The following is a 24176-nucleotide window of genomic DNA, read 5'->3' on the forward strand; positions in this document are numbered from 1 at the left end:
CCTCTAATTCGTTCACCTCTGTTCCCACATCAGCCTCTGTCACATATGTTATGGCAGTAACCTTACTTGGATGATATACCTTTGCAAAGTGGTCAGTCGACAACTCAACCATTTTATCTGCTTGCGTCAGCTTGTCATCATCATCACCGTTAGAGCCTCCATAGCTCAATCGGTACAGATGAAGCCCTTTGGTCGGAAAGACCTGTGTTCGATTCCCGTCTATGATGCGAGGTGGTATCTTTCAACTAAAGATTTCGACATGCTAGCCTGGTTGGCCAAATGGATAGTGTATCCGCTCTCCAACCAAAAGGCTGTGTGTTCGAATCCTGCCATGGGCATGGATGTTTGCGATTGTCTGTAGAAATACCAGTGGTGGTCCGCGGTAGATGGTGTTGGTGTAGTTGCGGTCAGTTAGAGATTGAATGGTGGAGACTGAGTTGTAGAGCAGGTGCTCTCCCTCGATAAGTCCTTGGACTCTCTGGAGGCTGGAGGTGTCAAATAATAATAATAAAAAGATGAGTTAGCTGATCTCATACGGAGGTAGAGAGTTTTTCACAAAGAATCTTTTTGTTTTTTTGTCCCTTACAACAGGCAAACCAGCCACGTAAACATACATGGATTTACAATAATAAAAAATATACATACACCTAATCCTTCATTAGGAGGGGCTTAACCTGCCCCCCCTCCAAAGGGATGGGAGAGAAAGATGGGGAAACCCCATATGAATAAATAAATCATCAACATTAAGGTTAATCTTCCAAAGTCATTCTTCCTCTTCCATGTAACAAAAGAAATCTTTAGGATTTCCTTTGGCCTGCTTAGCTAGATTCTTCTTGCATTAAGATTTTACCTTCCTTTCCATGCTGGTCACCTTTCTTGCCTTGTACTGTTCATGAGTTTTCTGGTCACCTTTCTCCTTATATACCCACCATAGCATTTTCTTCTTCTGAAAGTCTTCAGCTCATGCTTAATGATATTACTTATCCATCTAATTCCTACCTGATTACCCCTCCTTACCTTAAGTATACAATTTAATATTGCTTCCTCCAGATACCCCCTTACCTATCTTTTGTGCACTACTAACATCCTTCCTTTGCAGTGTTTTATGTCATGACACAGATTCAAGCTTCCTCCAAAGTTTGTCATAATCACATGCCTTGCAGTTCCACATACCCTTTCTTGACAGAATATTCCTCACGTTTTACAATCTCCCAAGTCAAGACTGCATGTCACTTTTTCCAATCGGAGGCAATGTGGCCACCTTGGTTATGGATAGCTCTTCTCATCCTATTACCAGGTACAATACTCTCACACCCCGAGTTTCCTCCATTACATGCTGCTTCAAGTAATTATCTCTCAGTAAGTGCATAAATTCCATTTCCTTCCATCTGTGTTCTTCCTTCCTTTCAGTCTATATCTGCATTGTTGAAGTCCCCCATAATAATCACTCGACCTGCACTCATTGTATTAATTTTCTGATGTGTGTCTTCCAGATCATCCATGGAACCCCCTGGCATATAGCAACAACCAGCTGTATATTTTGTCTTACTGGCCTTGATCTCACACCAGATTGCTTCAAATGAACCCTTTCACCTATCTCCTATTCTTTTTGGCTGCAATTCATCTGCTATCATCAGCAGTACCTCGTCCCCTATCCCATCTTCTCTATCTTCCCTGAAAATACTAAACTCTTCACATCCTGCCTCTGTAACTATATCGTCTGCTGTTAGCCAAGTCTCACTAATGCCTATAACTTTTGGTGAGGTTGCACTAACCAATGCCCAAAACTCCTCGCTCCTGTTACTGATACTTCTGGCATTAGTGTATAGAAATGGAAACATCCCTTAGGTCCCAACCCACCTTTCCTTCCTGAACTGACTATCCTATTCAATATTTTTACTTGAATAAATCTAATCCTACATTATTCCTTCTGCACGACCTACTGGTAGCAAATGTATTGATTACATTCTATCAACGCCCTCCTCCTCAGTTCATCTCTATCATAGCATGGCAAATGACCTACAATCATCACCTTCTTGCTCAACTCCTTTACATCCTCCCTCATTGAATACTTCTTGCTTCTCAAGTCATTTGTGCCAACCAAGACGATTAGTTCTTTCATCTTACATTTTTGCATCTGGATGGCATGATTAATGGCATGAATTTTTGCACCAAGGACACATGATTTTGTTACACATTCCTTAAGTAGCATCCCCCCCCCACGATCACTGAGTCTCTATACATAATTTTCCCCTTAACTTGTTTTTTTTGTTTGTTTGCTTCATCTCTAACTTCAGACTACCTGCTTCTTTCTCTTCTCAGTCCTGCTAATCTCTTACCACTTCTGGAAGTTTTTAACTTCACACTTTGTCCTGAGAAGGATAACATTTAGGAAAAGATTCATATTTGGGACATTTCATCCTGTCAAAACAACCACATGGTCTAAGAATAACAAAAATGTGCATGTTGTATTAAAAACTTATGCAAATGCCCTATACCCATTGTTATGGGTTTTGTACCTACTGGGCAGCATACAGCTACTGAGTATGTCATGGCAGTTATTATTCAACTGTTATGATACACTGAGGTATCAGTATTTATTTATTTATTTATTTTTAAATGGAGAACCCAACCATGAGAGGTTGGCCAACCTATAGTACTGTGGATGGGCAATAAGGATCTTGTTCACATATTTGATTTGAAAAGCTGTGGAATGTATTCCTTGGGAAACATATGTGGTGAGAGACTATTCTAGAGGACAGCAGTGGAAGGGATCAATGAAGAGAAGGAGAAATTTGTTCTATGGGTTTGGATTTGAGTTGGTAGACTGCTGCACACATTTGTGGATTGGCAAGAGGGTGGAGATTCTGATGCTGATTCTGATGAACAGCATCCATAGAAGTATTTATAGAAGATGTAGGCTGCAGAGACTATATGCCTGTATGAGTGTCTTAATAAGAGAATGGTAAGCAATCAATCCAACTGCTCTATTCTGTAGACTCCAGTATTTTCAGGGAGCTCCTATGGGTATCACCCCAAATATGAGAGCATTATTTGATGGTTGGGTAGATTTGTGATTTGCACAGGGTAAAAAGCCATTTGGAGTTAAATTAATGCCTCAAGCAAAAGAGAAAGCCTGATTTTTTGGATGCAGAGGAGGCAACATTTGTGATATATTTGTGCCAAGAGACATTAGAGGTTAGAGTTATTCCAAAAATTTAAATCTCATATTGAATAGAGATTTGGGTATTGTCAAGGGTAAGACTGGAACAGCAGAGTTCTCTTTTTTTGTGGGAAATAATGCAGAGTTGTGTTTTGCTAGCAGTGAGGTTGACAAGGTTATTCCGACTCCACTGATGATTGTTTTGAAGATCAGAATTTAAGGTGGTACAGCATACTGTCATCAGCAAAACTGTGTACTGGATTGGCAGTATGTTGGATTAGATCATTTATATATAAAAGGAAGAGGGTGGGCAAAAGAACAGAGCCTTGTCAAACCACAGCATTAGTTGTATAGACAGAAGATAATGAGACATCCACTATCCAAAGTGAACATCTGGTTGGAAAGCTGGCTATCAAAATGCAGAAGTCAGAAGAAGACCAAATAATGGGAGGTTGCTTAATAGACCTTTGTGCCAAACTCAGCCAAAAGCCTTGGAGATATCAAGGGCAACCACTTAGATGAGTGTCTTCATGTTAGCATAAGAGTTGAGTGCTAATGGCTCTTTCCATTACTTTGGAAAGAATTGAGGTGAGAGAAATTAGATTGTATTCTGAGGGTAAAGATTTGTCACCCTTCTTAAAAATAGATGGTTTATTGGCTAATTTCCAGACTGCAAGATAGATTCTAGTGAAATAAGAAAGTGTACACAGGTGGCATAGAGTGAGAGTCAGCTCTGAAGCACAGACCTTTAGAACACTGGAGGAATACCATCAGGGCCAGAAGAATTTTTTGATATCCAGTTTGAGCAAATTTTTCTGATCTCTTTTTGGTGAAAGATCAAACATAGCACTGAGTGTTTGGAAGGGTTGAGAGACATTAACCATGATCAGCTATACAAGAACTGAAGCAGAATTAGGAAGGAAGCCAGGAGGTTGGCTTTTTCTGTAGGTGATGATGCAATATTACCATCTGGGTGTAATAGTAGTGGGAAAAGTGCTGGGCAGAAGTTGCAAGAACAGTTTAACAACAGCAATGTGTGAGTGTATTCCAAAGATGAAAAGGCTAAACAAGGTAGGAGTAAAATGGACGAATGAAGGGATTAAGTGTGAAATCTAGAAGGTGGCACTGTGGAAACAACATAAGATGAATGTTGGTAATGATCAGTTGCATGAAAAGTACAAACAGCAGGCCACAAAGGTGAGTCAGTTGATAAAGACAGTAAAAGTGCAACATGAGAAGAAATTAGCTAATCAAGCTAAGAAATATCCTAGTGAGTTCTTTTGATATGTGGCAAGTAGAAGGAAAAATGACTATGGGAGGATGATGCCACTGACAGATTGATGACCGATGAGGAGGATATTCCATGATCAATTTATCAGTGTATTTCATTCTTGTGAAGGCAATATCAGGAGAGAAGCTGGAGTATGGAGGGCATGGTGGAGGAGGGACTGATGGTGAATGAGCAGAAAATATATGAGGAATTAAGTAAACTTGATGTTAATAAGGCAATAGGATTTGATATATTGCCACATGTCTTGAGGGAATGGTCTATGGAATTAATAGCACATTTGGCACAACTGTTTAATATGAGTCTTGCAACAGGGCGAGTCCCAAAGGAATGGAAGGCGGGAAAATTTGTTCCACTTTTTACAAAGGAGGGAGGGGAATTAGCCTGAGACTACAAATAATTATAGGCCAATCTGTGTGTCTAGGATTGTTGTTAAGGTATTAGAGAAGTTGGTGAGGACTAGAATTCAGATGGATTGATAATAGAAGCTGCAAGTCTGCCAGACTGATGGTTAATGAGCAGAAGGTGTCGATCATGTTGACTATCATATTTTTTATGATGGTCAGCATGGGTTTGTTAGGGGGAACTGTAGAGAGTAAAGGGATTTGAGAGTGTTGGATCTGATAATAGCAATAAAAAATATATCCATAATCAAGGTAGACAATACAACCTGCCTCCAATTGGAGAGAGTTACCATGCAGTTTTGTTCTGGAGAGTTGTCAAACATGTGGAATTCTCTGTCAAGAAAGGGTTTGAACTATAAAACTGGTAATTATGACAAACTTAAGCATCATCTTGGAGTAGTAACATGGCTTGAGAAACTACAAAGAAAGAATGTCAATAGAGCATGGGAAGTGGTCAGAGATTGTTCATGGGAAGCAGTACCAGACTGCATACCCAAGTCTGGAGGATATTCTAACCAAGTTGGAATAAAGTTGATGAGTAGAGATATAAAGCAAGAACTGCAAAAAAGAAAACACTATGGAAGGAATATAAAGAAAAAGGTGATCAGCATTATGCATGAGCAGCACAAAGTGCAAGAAAGAAGGTTGACTAGTTTGGTAAGAAAGGCCAAATCAGATTATGAGAGAAAATTAGCTGAGCAGACCAAAGTAAACCCAAAAGAGTTTTTTCATTATGTAGCAAGAGGAAAAATTACTATGGTAGTAAGACTTTAAACAATGATTATGGTAGAAAGGTAACAGAGGCAAAAGAAATAGTTGACAGTCCAAGCAAAAAATTCAGAATAGCTGAAGTAGCTGACAAAAAATTCCATCTTTTCATTCAGCTCGCAATGCAGATTATAAAATCTGGAAAAAAAAAATCAAATGTTATTTTTTTAACTGACTTCAGAAATTCATCCACTTCAGACTGCAATTTACTTTTTTTTTCTTTTTTTTAACATTTCAGCATTTTGTTCATATTTTGTGCAGGAATTATTTTGTGTGTTCTGGATATAATCATGGTATATATACTTTTTTTTTCTAACAATCGCACATTGAATGATGGTAATCTTCCTGTACACTAGTACAGTGTCTGGACAATTTTTGACCTTCCTCTAGAGACCAAATATGGTACTTTTTCTGGTACCTCACATCTCCAAGAATAGAATGGTATTTTGCATAGGATCAATTAAGAATGAAAGCTAGATAACTAGGAGAATTCTACAATGTTATAAGGAATGCAGAGAACCAACCACGAGTTTCTGACCTAATTTCCAATCCTTGCCTTTGTGTATATTCCCCACTATTAGGTATGCATCTAGATAGTAAACAAATGAGGATGGACTAGCAATTTGAGATTTTGAGAACCAACTGGCTTCATCCAAACAGACAAATATGATGGCACAACATAATCAAATATCATGCCAGCTGGGATGTGGCTTGGTTAAACAAGGTCTTACTGCTGTTTTCATCAGGAGACTAGGAAGAACAGTCATCTAAATGGAACAACTACAAACTCAGCAGAACTGAAGAAATGCATTATCAACATAAAAAGTCTCAATGGAAAAGAGGTAAAGCCATCAGTTGAATTTGCAAATACCATGATGCCATTACTTGTGCCACCAAACAAAGAAGACCACAACAGGAGAAATACTTTTAATAATTACTATAAGAAGTTATATTAAAGCAATAGTTATTATTATTATTATTGTTACGTGACACCTCCAAAGAGTCCAAGGACTCATCGAGGGAGGGCACCTTCTCTACAGCTCTCTGTCTCCACCAACTACAATGAACTGCAACTACCATCATCCCTACATCAATGCCATCTACCACCCATCACTAGAATTTTCACAGACAATCACAAACATCCATGCCCACAGCAGGATTCGAACCAGCAGCCTTTTGGCTGGAGAGTGAATACACTAACCACTCAGCCAACCAAGCCGGCAAAAAAAAATTATTATTTTTTTTTTTATTATTATTATATGACACCTCCAAGGACTCCAAAGACTCATTGAGGGTGGGCACCTACTCTACAACTCTCCATCTCCATGAATCCATCAACTACAGTGAACCGCATCATCTACACCAACCACTGCCCACCACCACTAGTATTTTCACAGACAATCACAAACATCTGTGCCCACAGCAGGATTTGAACCTGCAGTCTTTTGGCTGGAGACGCTAACTTAAGAGAGTGGATACGCTAACCACTCAACTAACCAGGCCGGCAAAATTTTGACGAATGGGCTTGTCCAGAATAGTTATAAGGAAAAAAAGGAGTAGCTCTAATCAGGGCTTGAAAATTTTTGTTACGGCTCACCATCAGGCAAATATCTCACTCATTAGATGCTAGCCTGAGTGTACTCTACCCATGGTTACCTAAATATATGATAGTAACATGTTTATTCCCATCTGTTCAATTTATAAGCTTTTGTTAACGCTATGGACTTTTTAACCCAGTATAAATTTCCAGTGTTGAAGCAGATATGTCAACTACTAATGTATTAGTGCATTTATCAGTCTGTGAAGAAAAAATTCATGCGTTTTATAAATGATGCAAGGCCATTTATTTATTTATTAATAATAATAATTTTTTACTATCCTTTTGCTTCTAATACTTATGTCTTGAATCACTTTTATGGAAAAAAGCAAACAATTTCTTCTATGCTGTTATAATCAAATAAGAAAAACATTTTGTATCATAAAAGCCGTCAATAAAATAAAACCTTTAGGCCTACACACATAACTACATCAGTGCATTTCTATTTTGATTGGCTCCAAAACATTGTTGGATGGATACAGCTACTGATCTCTTATGATATAGTAGCAACTCAGAAAATAACTGAAAAACATTTAGGTTAAAATCCATATAATGGAATTTATAAAAATCAAGTGGATATTAGATCCAGCATTATTTCAAAGCCGAATGTAGAAACTATGAAAGTTTCATACGAAGTTTGACAAGAGAGCTTACAGGAATATACTCGCTGGCATTTATGAGTTGCCCTAGCCAGACCTTATAGGAGAACATGATCGCTTTCCGAATGTCCATGTATTCGCCTCCTGTTGGTCTGTTTAGAACTGATTGGTTCTCCTCAGAGACCAGGCAGATACTTAAGTAAAACTCTCTCTAAATATTAGGTGATCCCCAGGACCACTTCCTACAAGTAAAGTATTTGCTAAAATAAAGAGACCACAAGGTTCTTTATTTTAGTAAATAGGCTATTATAGGCTGTTCTCTTATAAGAACCGGCTAGGCAACTCGTAAATGCCGGTGAGCGTATTCACGTAAGCTTTCTGGTCAAACTTTGTACGAAACTTTTATAGCTTCTGTATTCAGCTTTGAAATAATGCCGGATTTAATATCCACTTGATTTATATAATGTTGCATCACCGAAATGATGCCTTTTGGTTCTTTATTTTAGTAAATAAAGAGCCATAATTATTTTAGTAAATACTTTTATGCACCGACCAAGAGTTCACTTATGAAAAATACACCTCTCCGACATTTCAAGTTCCTTAGTATTGAAAGAGAGTTTTTGCTTTCTTAAGGTTTCTGCCTGGTCTCTCACTGGCTGTCAGGCCAGTGAAACCTTAAAAAAATGGACCAAATTAGAAAGCACAGCATGCGTGTTTTCTAAAGTGGTCTGTAAATGCTGGTGGGCATATTCCCGTAAGCTCTCTGGTCAGCCTTATTTGTACGAAACTTTCATAGTTTCTACATTCGGCTTTGAAATAATGCTGGATCTAATATCCACTTGATTTTTATAATTTTGCATTGCCAAACTTAAGTCTTTTGGCTCTTTATTTTAGTAAATACAATATAACGAAATATTTGGAAAAAAATAATACTTCTTTCTCAACTTTCCAAGTTTTAATATCCACTATTAAAGTTCATATCATGCATATTTTATCAGTGGATAAGAAATAAGCTAATTACCACTGTCTGTTGCATATCTATTTCAGGGTACCATGTTGCAATTAAATGGTCACCTCACAGTATGACTGATCAATCCCTGAAGATAAATGATGAGTGTGTATCCTATCCTCCCACTGGTCATATTTCATTATGACAAATATCAGCGATAATCAATAAAACAAGTATGATAATGATCAGCATTTCCCAATGGATGTGATAAGTAGGATAAACATACAAAAAAACTACATTTAATATATAAAGCATGAAACTGAATTGGCATTACATAAAAAAAAAATAAACTGATGATTAAACCAAAACTTTCTGATAATTTTTTAAATTTGTCAACTAAAAATTCTCACTTAACAGGAACAAGCAGATGAGTGAATTTTTCAAGTCCTACAGTATTCAACAGTAAACAAGAAGTAAACTTTCTGAATAGGAGCCACACTTTCAGGTAGTAATACTAGTAGATTTCAAAATAGAAAATTGAAAAACATGAAGCATTTCTGCGTATAGTCTAAAAGAGAGTATCAGTAATAAAGTATTACTGGAATTTTTAATGTTATTAGAGAGGGCAAGCAAGAAAACAAAAAAAAAAAAGGAAAAACTTGCTTGTGATGGAGACCTAAACATCCGAGTAAGAAATAAATTCAAAACATACAGAAGTGTTTTGGAAAGAAAAGAGCAAAGCTAATAACAGTAAGTACTGCTAGAATTCCCTTCATGATTTTTTTTATATATAAATTAAAGATGCCAAGAAATTATATTCTTGGTTTAATCCTTTATCCGAGTGTAAGCAAACAAAGTTTGCACCTGAAGTAATTTCAGGACTGGGAAAATCGTATACAGAAGCTGGCTAATGACTTCACATCACTTGCCTTTTTTTTTTTTGTTTTGTTTTATACTGACCACATGAGAGATCACAAAACTATATAACACAATAGTGCCATAAGTGAGCATGCAATTAAGAAGAAAATCTCATAATGTGTTTCTCGGAGCTGAAGGTTGCAGTGCTTGGATAAAATGGAAAACTCCATTATATTTATTTGGTGCACAACCCCAAATTTGAGGAATGGGAGACTGATTACAGAAATAATGGAGGGAACTGTAGAAGGAAAGAGGCCACGAGGCAGACCAAGAATTTCATATATAAATAACATAATGATTCTAACTGGCACTAAGCGTTATGAAGAGATAAAAAGGAAGTCACAAGACAGGATGTTGTGATGATGTGCTGCTATATTTACCAATTTTTGGATTGATGTACCAAAGAAGAAGAAGACAACCCCAAATGTAAGAACAGCAGCCCAAACTTGGGCAGATTTGGAATTTATATAGGGTAAGACATTGACTATGCAGGTGAGAAGCTGTGTTTTGAATGAAAGAGGGATATCAAGTTAATTTGAGGTTGAGGAAGGTATGCATATTATGTATTGGACCAGGAAAGGCTATATGTGTAAATTACACTTACCAAGAAATTATATTCTTGTTTAATCCTTTATTCAAGTGTAAGCAAAGTTTGCACATGAATTATCTTTACAACTAGGCTACTTGTATATAGAAGCTGACTTCACACTAATTGCCTTAGTATCCCATAATTGAAATATACTTCCATTCAGACATGCATAATACTATGCATGCATGCATGCATTAAGGAAGGCTTACACTTTGATAAAGGATTAAACAAGAATATAATTTCTTGACAAGAGAATTTACTTTATAAACAAGTGAAAAAATTCGCTAAAACTGCAAAGTTCAGAAGATTGAAATGACTTGGAAATGTCAAGAATGACTAGATAAGTTTCTGCAAACCTTTGCATAGCTTGTGTCCCCAGGTGGACAAGGTCGACAAAGAGATCTACAGTGGAATGGAAAGAGTGGTGGAATCCATAATGGTGACCACTAATTAAATCGTGAATCTCCAGATATAGTAAACAAGTTGGCTGGATGGTCTTCTCCATCATTTTCAAGACAAGTGAGATGAGGATGATGGAATTGTAAAATTTGATGCGGTGAAATTTTATATAAAGATTTTCCAACATCAATTTTTACAGAGGTCATAAATCATGTGGAAAGAACAAAATTGTAAATTACTGTATTTTAAAGGAGAAGTGCTGATTGTAAACTTGTAAAGCTAACTAATAGAAAGAACGATATAGAAATTGTTCACAAATTATAAAAATATTATAAAGGTTAAAACTGTGCATTATGTTGATTTGATGTAACAGAATGTTAAAAGTAATTCTGTCTTAAGTTAAGGGGATTAGACAAGATTATGTTGGCAACTTGAAAGTAAACAAAGGGATTGAAGATCATTCAGACGTAGAGATTGTTGCCACCAAATCTGAAGGTCAAGACAACAGTGATGTCAGTTATTTACAGAATATTCAGGGGGCTCCGATCCTAAAAACAAGGAGTTTCTGAATAATATAAAAGAGGTCTTGAGAACCAAGAGGAGAGTTTTTTTTTCCGTCCTGCTGTAGTTCGTTGGCCTGCCCAGACCTCTGTATTTCGTCATAGGATCGTGACCACCACTAGGCATGGGGAAAACCCAGGAGAGGCAGATCATTCTACAGAGATGTGTTTTCAGTAGCGGAACGTGCCATGTGTGACGAGATATGTGGCGCCAACAATAGGTCCAAAACCGACGGTGAGCTATCTACAAATCCCAGAAGAGGATGACCGCCAAAAGCCATTCAGCAAAGGCTAGGAAATAGGACCGAGGAAAGCAGTCAGCAGAACCGCCAAAAATCTTCGAGAGACTGGTAGGACTGTATATGTTTCTACGAATTTGTGAGTCGATTCTAATGTATTAACGCTGAGGTAGTGATTAAGAATTGTATGTCCGCTGAACGTAGCTTTGTTATAATAGTTGTATGAATCGCTATAAGAAGTAATTGAGGCTGAAAATTAACTAGTATATTTATTGAGAAGAATGTTAGCCAATGATATTGATTGTAACAGTCAGCAATTGCCTAGAGTTTGTAAAGCAAGTTATTCAAGCATTGTGAATTGCAGATCTAAATTGAAAGGTTACGATTTAAGTTTAAAAATAGGCATTAGAGAGAAATTGTTTAACATGTATCATATTGTATAGAGCTTAAGGTAAAATAAACATGTTTTGTTTGTTTAAAACTATCGTCTGATCTTTGACCAATGCACTATCTCACTAAAAAAATAACCAAACCTGTGTGCTTAAATTAGAGAAATTTCTGCGACTGACTATTTAAGGTATTATTTTAGAAAGTGATCTATTGTATAAGTGTTATAACAATTCTTCCCATGCTATAACATTAATTCAGAGTGGTGCAGTCGAAAAACAAATACATTTTTTCTGAATTATATCGCGTGGGAAATAGTTAACTGTAACTATTTACAATTACAAAAAGGCCTCTGGAATAGGCAACGTGAGTTGCCTATTCCAGAGGCCTTTTCACTAACAGCGCTAATACTTGTAGGAAGTATAAGGGATCATAAGCGGGGGACTAAATTAATCGGCTTAAGTTAGAACAAGGTAAAGAGTACTTAACTGAGAGTTAGAAGTTAAAGTACACATAGGAAAGATAATGGAAAAAGAGTAGAATTAATACAAAGGCGAAACAGCTGAGATATTGACGAAGAAATAATTAATTATCATAATATTACAGAATGATAGTTTGTTGGCTGATTTTTTTTTCCCATGTTTTACACAGATGCCAAACAACTATGATGGCTTGTATAAATGACATAGGAGGGAGGTTAATTGTGGAGCACTAGTTTCAAGCATAACTTAAGGAATGCCATCTGAATTAGAAGACATTAGTATCTAGACAATTAGGTTTTTCCAATGTTCTTCTGGCAAAGGATCCAAAGAGATCAAGGAAATCTCATCACACTGGAAAGATTTACAACAGCATATTATATTGGTGGAATTAGTCTAGGGATCTTGAAGTTATGGTGAATTGGAAGTTGAAGCTCAAAGGTCATGCAACAAACATTGCATATAAAACTCAGAGAACAGCTTTGATGCTTGAAGGACAAGGAAGTCAATCTGCTTCTTTGCAAAGCCTTGATATGACTGCACCACCTGGACTACTATGCAGAAGTTTGGTCTCCGTAGTTCTAAGCACATGAAGAAGCTGTGAAGAGTGCTGCAAAGAAGAATTGCAAAGATGATAATGGGATTTTCATAATGCAGTTTATGAAAATTTATATTCCAGAATTGAGAGTATGGACTACAGACACTGGTAAACAGGAGAAAGAGAAGTAATACGATATAGGCTTCTGAAATAATGTTACAGGATATTGGCTGACAGAATTTTTCATTAAATGGATGGTGGAGACTCAGGGATAGTATCCATGAAAGTCGAGTTTGCTTGTGGTTAAGAAGATGTGAGATATATATTTTTCACTCACAGAGCAGATCTGAGTGGAACAGTTTGCATGTTGAGCAAGCAGTGAGCCTCCAAATGATCCCCTGCTTATTCGAGGCCTGAAGTGGTGTAAAAAAGTTCATGTTTGATCTCTAGAGCAAGGTTTCCGGCCTAGGTAAAAATAAATAAAAAATGACAAAAAACACATAAAAATTGATAAAAATGGGAAAAGAAATTCTTACCCCACCCATAGTACAAACACTACAGGTGGCAAACCACATATACATATATATATAAAGTGAGAGTATTTTATGCAAATGAGTTTAAAAAAAGATATGCAAGGTAGTGCAGATGATGCATGGCCTTACTCAATGTTCTTAACTTCCCAGAGGTCTCTGATGATGATAATGACAACAATAAAAAAAATAGTGAAACAGTAAAGATTGTGAATATGTTGCCAAACTAATGCACTATTCCTTCTGCACAGCCTACACATTGACTCATTTGCAATCATGATGCATGGAAGGACTTATAAGGTTGATAGACTGCACCTAAATGGATTTTGAGTTATTTGTCTCCAGAAGACATTATTCATTGAGTGTTTGGAAGAGTTCAAAGTCACGGAAACTGTAGCTATTAGAGAATTCAGGTAGGTGTGGATGTGTGCAAGCACATGAGGTGAGTAAGTGTCACAATGACAAAAAAAATGCAACATTACTTTTCATTGTCACACTCACTCACCCATAAGATAGGTAAATGTGACAATGAAAGGTAATGAAATTGAATGGATCTCCCTCAGGTAATGAAACTGAATGGGGTAGCCAATGTAAATACAGTTGCAGATGTAAAGGGATGCTGCATTCTATGTATATTAATGCCAGAAGAATCAGGAATAAGACTGTCATTGGTTGGTGCAACCTTGCCAAAAGTTACAGGCACTAACAAGATATGGCTCGCATCAGATGATGTAATTATGGGAACAGAATGTGAAGGGTATAGTATTTTCAAGGAGGATGAGAGAGAATAAGATTGTGTGTGTGCTGTTGATGATGATAGTAGATGACAGATGAATTGCAGCTAAAAAAAAAAGAGTAGGAGGTCACCATAAAAATAGAGATGTGAAAGGCTGTACATTTGAAGAAATCTGGCATAAGATTGAAGCCAACAGAATAAATACAACTGATTGCTGCTTTAGGATGGGGTGGAGAGCAGAGTGCAACTAGTTATCCATTGACAAATAAGCATGACGAACACAAGCTGAGTAATTATTATGAGACATTTCAACTACAAGGACATACATTGGATGGAGAAAAGATCATATGGTGGGAAGGAAATAGTTATTTGCCTATGAAGAGATAATTACTTGAAATAGCAAGTGATGAAGGGGACTTGAGGTCTGAAAGTGCTGGATCTGGTCCTAATATAAGAAGATCTGTCCATAACAATGTTTCCCATATTGCGACCAACTGAGGAGAGTAATCATGTGGTCTTGATTGGGAGGTTGCCAAATATGTGGAATATAATATTGAGTTAAGAGGTGTTATATGTGGAACTATAGGCAGGTGATTATGATAAACTTATGAGGCAGCTTGAAGCAGTGCCATGGCATATCTGCAAGGGAAAAATGTTAGCAGCATGGGAGATGATCAAGGAATATATAAAGAAAGCCATATCAGACTATATACACCAGGTCAGGAGGATAAATCAGGTAGGAGGTAGATGTATAATCACATTAACCAAGAACTGAAAAAAATGGTGGAGGGTATGCAAGGAGAAAGGTGTACAGTATGCTCATAAGCAGTATAAGGTACAGGCAAGAAGGGTATATGGTAAAGAAAGCAGAATCAAATTACTAGAGAAAATTAGCACTATTATTATCTGACACCTCCAAGGAGTTCAAAAACTCCTCGAGGGAGGGCACCAACTCTACAACTCTCCATTTCCACCACTCAATCCACCAACTAGCGAACCGCATCATCTACATCAATGGCATCTACTGCCCACCACCACCACTAGCATTTTCACAGACCATCACAACATCCATGCCTACAGCAGGATTCGAACCTACAGCTTGGAGAGCAGATACCTTTCATAGTCATTCTTTCTTTTGTCAAGCAGATGAAATAGTTACTGAGTGACCACTTTGACCACCAACAAAAAAAATTAAAAGAGACTATGAATTTAAATAACTAATGAATAAATAATCTTTTCAGAATTTTTTATAATTCACTTACAAGAACAGGCTTAAGATATGTAACAAAGAGACAGAAGTGACTTCTTTCTTCAATAAGTGCTTTTCTAACTGACTGCTTTTCAGTCTCTTCAAGTAAAATATACTTATCACTAACATCCTGCAAGGCATAGTCAAGAGACCGCTGAAAGTCACCCATACCTGCTGTAGAAAGAAACATAATTAATAGATCACGTAGCAATTTTTTTTAAAAAAAATAGAATGAAAAATATATCTCATTTTAATGATCTCTTAAAATTTTTCTGCCCTTCCATTTTCTTTTCATCATCATAACATACTATACATATAGTCTGATTATATAGAAGAAATGTAAATAAAATATAATAAAATGAAAATTTCATTTATTAATATGTTAAAAAGTGAAAAAAACATCTATCACATCCACCTTACATGCAGATAAATTAAGATCAAGAAAGCAGATAAATACTTTACATAGGATCTTTACTTTAAAATCATATTTTACATACACAGAATTGCATGAATTGCAATCACTTCTAAAGACAAGCTTGTATCCAGTGAATTTCGAAGTAGTGCTGATTCAAGGTGTGGACTAATCTGGTAAGTGACCAATGTACTACTAAATTCTTAGGGTGTGGTGCCAACAATCAATATAATACATAAATTCCATCAAAAACATATTTTGGTATAAATATTAACTTGTTTTTAAGTATGCAATATTGATGGTAGAGAGAAAACAGGATATTATGTCAGAAAAAAAGAATTTTACAGAATTCATACAGAAGACTTTTTTTGTTGTTATTGTACCATCCTTTTTGCACCACGGTTATAATTGAAAGAGGTACAGGAAAATGGTTTGATGTTAAATCATGTGTGCGACATGTGTGCACCCTGTACATTATCTTCACTGTTATTCATTATTTATATGGATCACATTTTGAAAGTAGTATTAAACCTGATATCAAAATTGGTGATGTTAATCACAGCTCTTTATTTTATGAAAATGATGTTATACTTCTAAATAAATCCAGTACAAGTCTGTGAGATTCTCTGAAACTGAATAACTGTTGTAATAAATTTGGTATGAAAATCAGCAATAAAAATACAAATACAATGGAAATAGGCAGAAACATTGAAAAAATCAACTGCATCCCAGGAGAACCTATAAAACGGGTAAAGCATATCAACTATTTAGGCATGATTTTTAGTGAAGACAAATTAAATATGGAAATATTTAATTTAATTTGACAACAGAATTAGCAAAGCTGGTATGGTAAAAAATCAACTGAATAAATTTATATGGAAAGCAGAGAAATTAGTCAAAACATTAAATTAGCTTATACAAGGACAGTGTTCAGTGGTGAGCTATGGAAATTTTAACAAAGGGCTTGCGCATTGTCAAGCAAAAAAAAAAAAAAAAAAGCCGTATTTCACACAAAAACTTTTATTAATACAGCTTGTGTACAAATTCCAATCAAAAAGTATGAGAGGACAATCAACCTCTAAAGGCTATCATTTTTAAACAAATATTTCATGATCTACACAAGAAAAACATTTTTTAACTATCAAAATATAATAAGAATGAAATCTTTTATAATCTTTTACAAAACATTTGATTGACTACTGGTTTCATCATACGATTGGTTATGAGAAGGGTAAAGATTGTGCATGAGCTTATTTTATTTTCAAACTTGGGCGCATTCGTTATAGAGGAGCTGAAACAATAATTCCAAATGATCTATGCACTGCCGAATAGACTAATTTTTGTTAGGTTACGGAATGAGTTTGTTGCTTAATATATTTTTAAAAAAATTTTGTTTTTGAAAAAATAAAAAAGTAAACAAGAAGAACAAGGGGATCGCAAATTTGAGAAAAATTTAACAAAGGGCTCGCACAAGCCCCTTATAGCTCACCACTGACAATGTTCACACCAATTTTGCCTTACGGATCTGAAGAGCTGGGTTAGAAATAAAACACTTGATCAAAGACTAGAGACTACAGATACGAAAGTTCTGAGAAAGATTACAGGAGTGAACAGATGGCATCAATAGCAGTATGACATTAAAAATGAAGATACGAGGAAAGAACTTGACATTGTTAGCATCGAGAAATGTGTTAGCAGAGCTAATCTCAGGTGATATGGTCACTTAAACAGAATGGGAGAAGAAGATTAGCAAAACAAATGTTCTCTGCCAAGTTGGCAGGAAAAAGACCCAAGTATAGGTGGAATGATACAGTAAAAAGTGCCTTAGAAGAAAATAGACAGAAATATAAGATCTGACAATATTGGAGTCTTGATAGATAATAGATTAATTTGGAGGAAAATCGTTGATAAGATGTTAGTAATGATGTAACTTTTTCGTGTAGTACTACCATAATATCCCGTACCCCCCCCCCCAATACATAGCAAGAAGAAAGAAAAGGGGGTCATCCCTGGAAATTGTGTAAGAGTATGATTAGCAAGGGTGTGAGATTTTTTATTTTATTTTATTTTTTTTTTTTAAATCTGGAGAATGGTGGTGAATAGGTGGGATAATTGCCACAGCACTTTTTTTGCTGAGTTCAAAAAGAAATATGATAGGTATTCATGAATGATGAATAATGACAAGATCTAAGATGAGTCACTACATGGACATAATAATAACAACATATATGTATGATCTGCTCAACAGGACAACACTGCCTTCTTGGTCATCCAAGTTAGAGGATCCATGATGACCTGTTTTGTTTCTGCTTAAGAACACACACAAAATACAAAAAAAATTTTTTTTGAATAAATTACATTGGGAAAAATAAACTATGGCAATGGCTGTTATATACATGATTTATTTAAATTTCAGCAAGATCACTGACACTATTCTGTATGAGACCTAAAACATAGTATGACATGTAGACAACAAATAGTAGTATTAATACTTCTCATCAATAATAGTTTTTTTTTTTTTTATACCTTTGTCACAGTGATTGAGTTATAATTAAATTCATGCTTGACTACAACTTTTGACTTCATTGTTGATCTTTTTTATGATGGTGTTATTGTTCCACCAATGAAAATAGTTTATGTAAAGTATTTTCTTTAGGTAAGTAATTCATTAAAAAAAAATTCTTATTTAAGAAGACAGCAGTGGAATACACTATGGTTCAATTTTATGAACATTATTATTGGAAGTTTTTCCACTTGGTTATGCTATAAATTAAAGATACCAAGAAATTATATACTTGGTTTAATCCTTTATCCAAGTGTAAGCAAACAAAGTTTGCACCTAAAGTATTTTCAGGACTGGGGCAACTCGTATATAGAAGCTAATGACTTCACATCATATAATGCATAGCATTAAAAATACCCATATGGATATGTGCTTTGCATTAATGGATACTAAGGCAAGTGATATGAAGTCATTAGCTTCTATATACGAGTTGCCCCAGTCCTGAAATTACTTCAGAACCAAACTTTGTTTGCTTACACTTGGATAAAGGATTAAACCAAGTATATAATTTCTTGGTATCTTTAATTTATGGACATTATTGTTTAACATGCAGACAAGTTTAACATGCTATCATGAGAGAAAGCTAGCTGATATGTCAAAAATAAATCCTACGGAGTTCTTTTGCTATATAGCAAGTTAAAGGAGGAATGACTATAGAAGAATGACTTTAAAAAAGTCATCATGGTGGGAAGGGAATTAAAGCAAACAAAACAGTTGAATTACTGCATGATCATTTTGCAAGGGTGTACCATGAAATGGATGTGCTTAGAATATTGCAGAATTTCAATGCAAACATGGCAATGAAGTAGATGGCAATATCAGTTTCTGTATTATGAAGATGTGCAAGGGAATTATTGGCTCCTTGGACCAAACTGTTTAATTTAAGCCTCATGCCAATGGAGTGGAAAGAGGGGAAAACAGTCCCATTGCATAAAGGTGACTCCAAGACATAAGAAGCAAATTATAGCCAAATCAGCATCTCAGGTGTAATGGTTAAAGTATTGGAGAAATTAGTATTTATTTATTATTTATTTAGCGTATGGCATAATAAAAAAAAAAAAGACACACAACATCAAAATATATAAATAAATATCTGTGCAGACAATAAAAATGAGACAGGTAGTGTATGTATACAAATAACAGGTAAAAAAGTCACTAAAATTGTAAGTCTACCTCAGCTAGCCATTCAAGAGCTGAAGTATCTGCCTTAAAAAAGTCTCTCAGGTCACCAGGGTAGGCTCTTATGCTGCAGTCCTCCATATAAAAAAGAGTGGTTTATGGAATAATTGAGTGAATTAGTGGTGTATTACGAGGCTCAGTACTGGGTCCTCTCTTGTTTAATTTGTATATCAATGATACAGGAAATGATTTGGCAGGAAATATTCGGTTGTTTGCTGATGATACAAAACTGAGAAGAGTGATAGTAAGTGAAGTGATGTAGGGATCCTGCAGGATAACTTAAATCGACTAGCAGTATGGGCAAAAGTAAAAAGAGATCACAAGCTGTGTACTATACTGATAGAACTGAACTGCAGGAAACTGATGAGTCCAGGGACTTTGGGGTGATTATGGACAGCAAGTTGAAGTTTGGAGGGCATATTGCACAGGTAGCCACAACAGTACATCACATTACATAGTTGCTGAAGAACATGCTAACAAGCAGGGATACAGAAGTTACTGCCCCCTTTATAAGGCCACATCTGGACTACTGCATGCAGATCTGGTCACCCAGATTCTGTGGCAATGAAGAAGTGAAAGAGAGGATCCAAAAGTGAGTGACCAAGATTATGGGAACTCTATGGAATGCTTCCTATGAGAACAGATTAGAGATCTGTAGGCTTCAAAAACTAGCTGGTAGATGAAACAGAAGATAGAATCATATAAGTTATTAAAGGGGTTTTACAGGATTGACACTGAAGACTTTCTTCAGTCCATGGCAAGAAGGAAAAAGAATGAGGGATCCCCGTCGAAATTGTGTAAGGTTGTGGTTAGCATGAGTGTTAGGACTATATATTTTGCTTGGTGGGTGGAAGAGGTTGCCAGAGGTGATCGTGAGTGCTATAATGAATGAGTTTAAGGAGAGGTATGATAGGTATTGTGTATGGCTAGTATGTGAATAATAGATCTCCCACAATGAGTCTTCTGACTCCATTGAGATACATCTATTTTTTTAACAACAATGTTTTTATTATTACACACAGAGTATTATTTACATAATATTATTATTAAGAGAGACCTCTAGGGGAGTCAGGGACTCATCGAGGGAGGCCACATACTACACGCCCAAGCTATCATACTTATTCTTGAATTCATTCACAGTGCTTGCACTCACAACATCCAATTATATACATATATATAATTAAAATTTGATTTTTAATTTTATTAATTTTGTAAAGATTTTTAATTATATATATGTATATACATATATAAAATTAAAACATATTATTACATTTTCTGTTCAGTACAAAGATTGAGTACAAATGTAGAGTTAATTAATTTTTTTAATATAACTATATATATTTATTATTACATAACACCTCCAGGGAGTCCAAAGACTCATCGAGGGAGGGCAACTACTCTACAGCTCTCTATCTCCACCATCAATCCACCAACTACAACCACCATCTTCATATACACCAATGCCATCTACTGCCCATCATCACCACTAGTATTTTCACAGACAATCACAAACATCCATGCCCATGGCAGGATTCGAACCCACAGCCTTTTGGCTGGAGAGCATATGCACCGACCACTCAGCAAAACAGGCCGGCTATTTTACCCTTAATATTATAGTTTATTATTATATACTGTATTTACATATACACAATTAAAGGCATAATTATTACATTTTTATTACTAGAAAAATTCAGTACACAAATTACTGAGTACATTCACTTTTGATAAGTAATACATATATTTATATATATTACTAAGGAAAGAGCCATACAACTTCTTGGGCAGCAGTTGTGTTCTTTTACAAACTAAGGCAACACCAAAATGAGGATTGCATTCTCATAAGCTCTCAGGTCAAATTTAAGAAACTTTCATAGTTTTTACAAACATTCGGCTTTGAAATGTCAGATCTTTAATAGTCACTTTTTTCTATGTACAGTTATAACTTTATTATTACATTTAGTGTTCAATACATAATACTGAGAATGTTCTTTTTCAATAAATATCCATGATTGTTTTTGTTACTGCTGCACTGAACTTTTTTGTTTGTTTGTTCGGGTGGCATTTCTGCTGTCTTTCTTGGAACTTGTGTTGAGCTTATCTGAAGAAGATATTAGATGGCAGTGGTTTCATGGTTTTGTTTCAATACCCACAGCGAGCTAGATCTCAATTTAACTGATAATATGTATGTGCATTGACACATATATAAAGATATATATAAGGGAATTTTTATTTTCTGGTTAGCATGTAGAAGTGAGTTTACACACCCACAGACAACCAGTACATAAGTGCACTTTAACTTTTTTTGAAAGGGATGGCATCGACAGGGTTTGTTTGTGTTCTTATATTGGTGTTTGAGAGAACTTCATTATGGTCTTTTTTTTTTTTTTTTTGAGTAATAATTTCCTACGAATTTTCCATCCTACTGTATGTAGTGCCCATTTCGCTCTTTGTAGGTTCCTAGGTCTCTCTTGTAGAATGTTTGTTGATCATGTATGTAGACGATTCAGGTGGCTTTTCCATAGTGATTACACTGGCCAACAAAAAAAAAATTTTTTTTCTGCTGATTATGATCTGACACTTGTTTTTTACTAATTTGGGTGTGCTGATTTCAAATATCAAACCCATTTTTCTCTATCACGTCAGGTTTTTCCTCTATGGCATTTTCTTTTTGCTAATTTGTAAGTTTTTGATAGTTTTAAGGAGGCAGTACTATTTAGAGGATCAAAAAAATCGATTTTTTAATATTATTTTCTGAAAGTATGTACTTTTAAAAATCTGTTCCTAACTTTTTCTCAAGAAATTCGAAAAATTCCCGAAGATATAGCCTATTATTCAAAGCGGTGCGCAGATCAAAATCGGAGCGCTCACCGCTCTCGCTTGTTAGTAAACGAATAAATGCATAAGAACCTGCAACAGCACGTACTGGCGCTTTGAATGCGAGAGAGGCCGAATAATTGACCTAATACATTTAGGTGATGAAAAGTAGGCGATGACAACTGCCTAAAACAAACGAATGCTATATGCGTCATAGCGGACAAAGAACGATCGAAATCAGTCAATCGTTAATCGATCGTGAAAGTATGATGAGCACTTATAACGTTTCAATAAAGTCTCTGGTTTTTTTTGTCTTGTTAATTGCATGTTAGTCGGCAGTGAAGAAAATACATCATGTCTACTACTCAAAATTGTATCAATAGTGTAGATTCCTTCTGCTACATTTGTGGCAGCTTTACTGTTCCCAGTCAAAGGACAAATATCACTGATTTCGTTAAGAAAGTGTACTTTGCATACTTTGATGTAAAACTTGCAGATCAGGACAATTCATGGGCTCCAAATAAAGTGTGTAAGTCATGTGTAGAACATTTACGACAGTGGAGCAAGGGAAAACACCAAAAATTAGCTTTTGGCATTCCAATGATTTGGCGTGAACCGAAAAATCACGTAGATGATTGCTATTTTTGTTTAGTTCAGACTTCTGTTTATAATAAGAAGAATAAGAAAAAAATTGTGTATCCAAATCTCGACTCAGCAATTCGGCCAGTTGCTCATTGCAATGAAATAGCCTTGCCAATTTATAAAGGACTTCCTTTACTTGAGAACGAGCATGATCAGGATATGGCAGATGTTCTTGAGGAGCAAGACCCGGATGTTGATTTAGACAATGAAAATTTAATTTCTAGTTCTGGACCGCAACGTTTTACTCAAGCGGAATTGAATGACTTAGTAAGAGATTTGGGCCTATCAAAGGGATCATTGGAAATGTTAGCTTCAAGATTAAATGAAAAAACTTACTGGAGCAAGATACGAAGATAACTTTTTATCATAGCAGGAAAAGTAATCTTGTACAATATTTTAAACACGAGTGTGGGTTTGTTTACTGTAACAATGTGTCAGGCTTACTAACTGAAATGAGTGTTGTACAATATCATCCAAATGAGTGGCGTTTATTTATCGACAGTTCAAGCAGAAGTTGCAAGTGTGTCTTACTACACAATAGGAATGTATATGGCTCAATTCCTATAGCTATTCAGTCCACTTAAAGGAAACATATGAGGACATTAAAAAGGTTCTGAAGTTATTAAAATATACAGACCATAACTGGATCATCTGTGTAGATCTTAAAATGGTGAACTTTTTACTTGGCTTTCAAAGAGGATATACCAAGTTTCCGTGTTTTCTATGCTTCTGGGATAGTCGAGCTAGAAACCAACACTGGAGTCAGAAACATTGGCCTCTTAGAATATCCTTAAATGTTGGAGAACAGAATGTTATAAATCAACCTTTAATCGACAGAGAAAAATCATTTTTCCACCTCTACACATCAAACTAGGTCTTATGAAGCAGTATGTTAAAGCTTTAGATTTACAAGGTGACTGTTTCCAATATATATGTGAAAAATTTCCACGACTTAGTTATGAAAAAATTAAAGCCGGTGTATTTGATGGACTGCAAATTAGAACTTTAATGAGAGACCCAAATTTCATCAACTCTATGAACGAAATTGAGAAAGAGGCCTGGACTTCATTTACGATGGTTGCGAATAATTTTCTTGGAAACAAAAAAGCGTGCAATTACAAAGATCTAGTGGAAACAATGCTTGAAAATTTCCAGCGCCTAGGTTGCAACATGA

The 24176-nt window shown here is 35.7% G+C and overlaps 1 protein-coding gene across 1 annotated transcript in view; it reads right to left on the reverse strand.

Moving 5' to 3' along the window:
* Window positions 1-24176, reverse strand: part of LOC150100909 (protein MTSS 1-like) — a 499461-nt gene that overhangs the window by 255359 nt on the left and 219926 nt on the right. The window contains exon 7 of the mRNA XM_090401934.1: window positions 15406-15566. Coding sequence (XP_090258060.1) covers window positions 15406-15566 — 161 coding nt within the window. The remainder of the gene's footprint in view (window positions 1-15405; window positions 15567-24176) is intronic.

The sequence above is a fragment of the Typopeltis vanoorti genome, chromosome 12 (assembly GCF_054136105.1).
Source record: "Typopeltis vanoorti isolate ZY-2024b chromosome 12, IOZ_Tvanoo_1.0, whole genome shotgun sequence".
Taxonomy (NCBI): domain Eukaryota; kingdom Metazoa; phylum Arthropoda; class Arachnida; order Uropygi; family Thelyphonidae; genus Typopeltis; species Typopeltis vanoorti.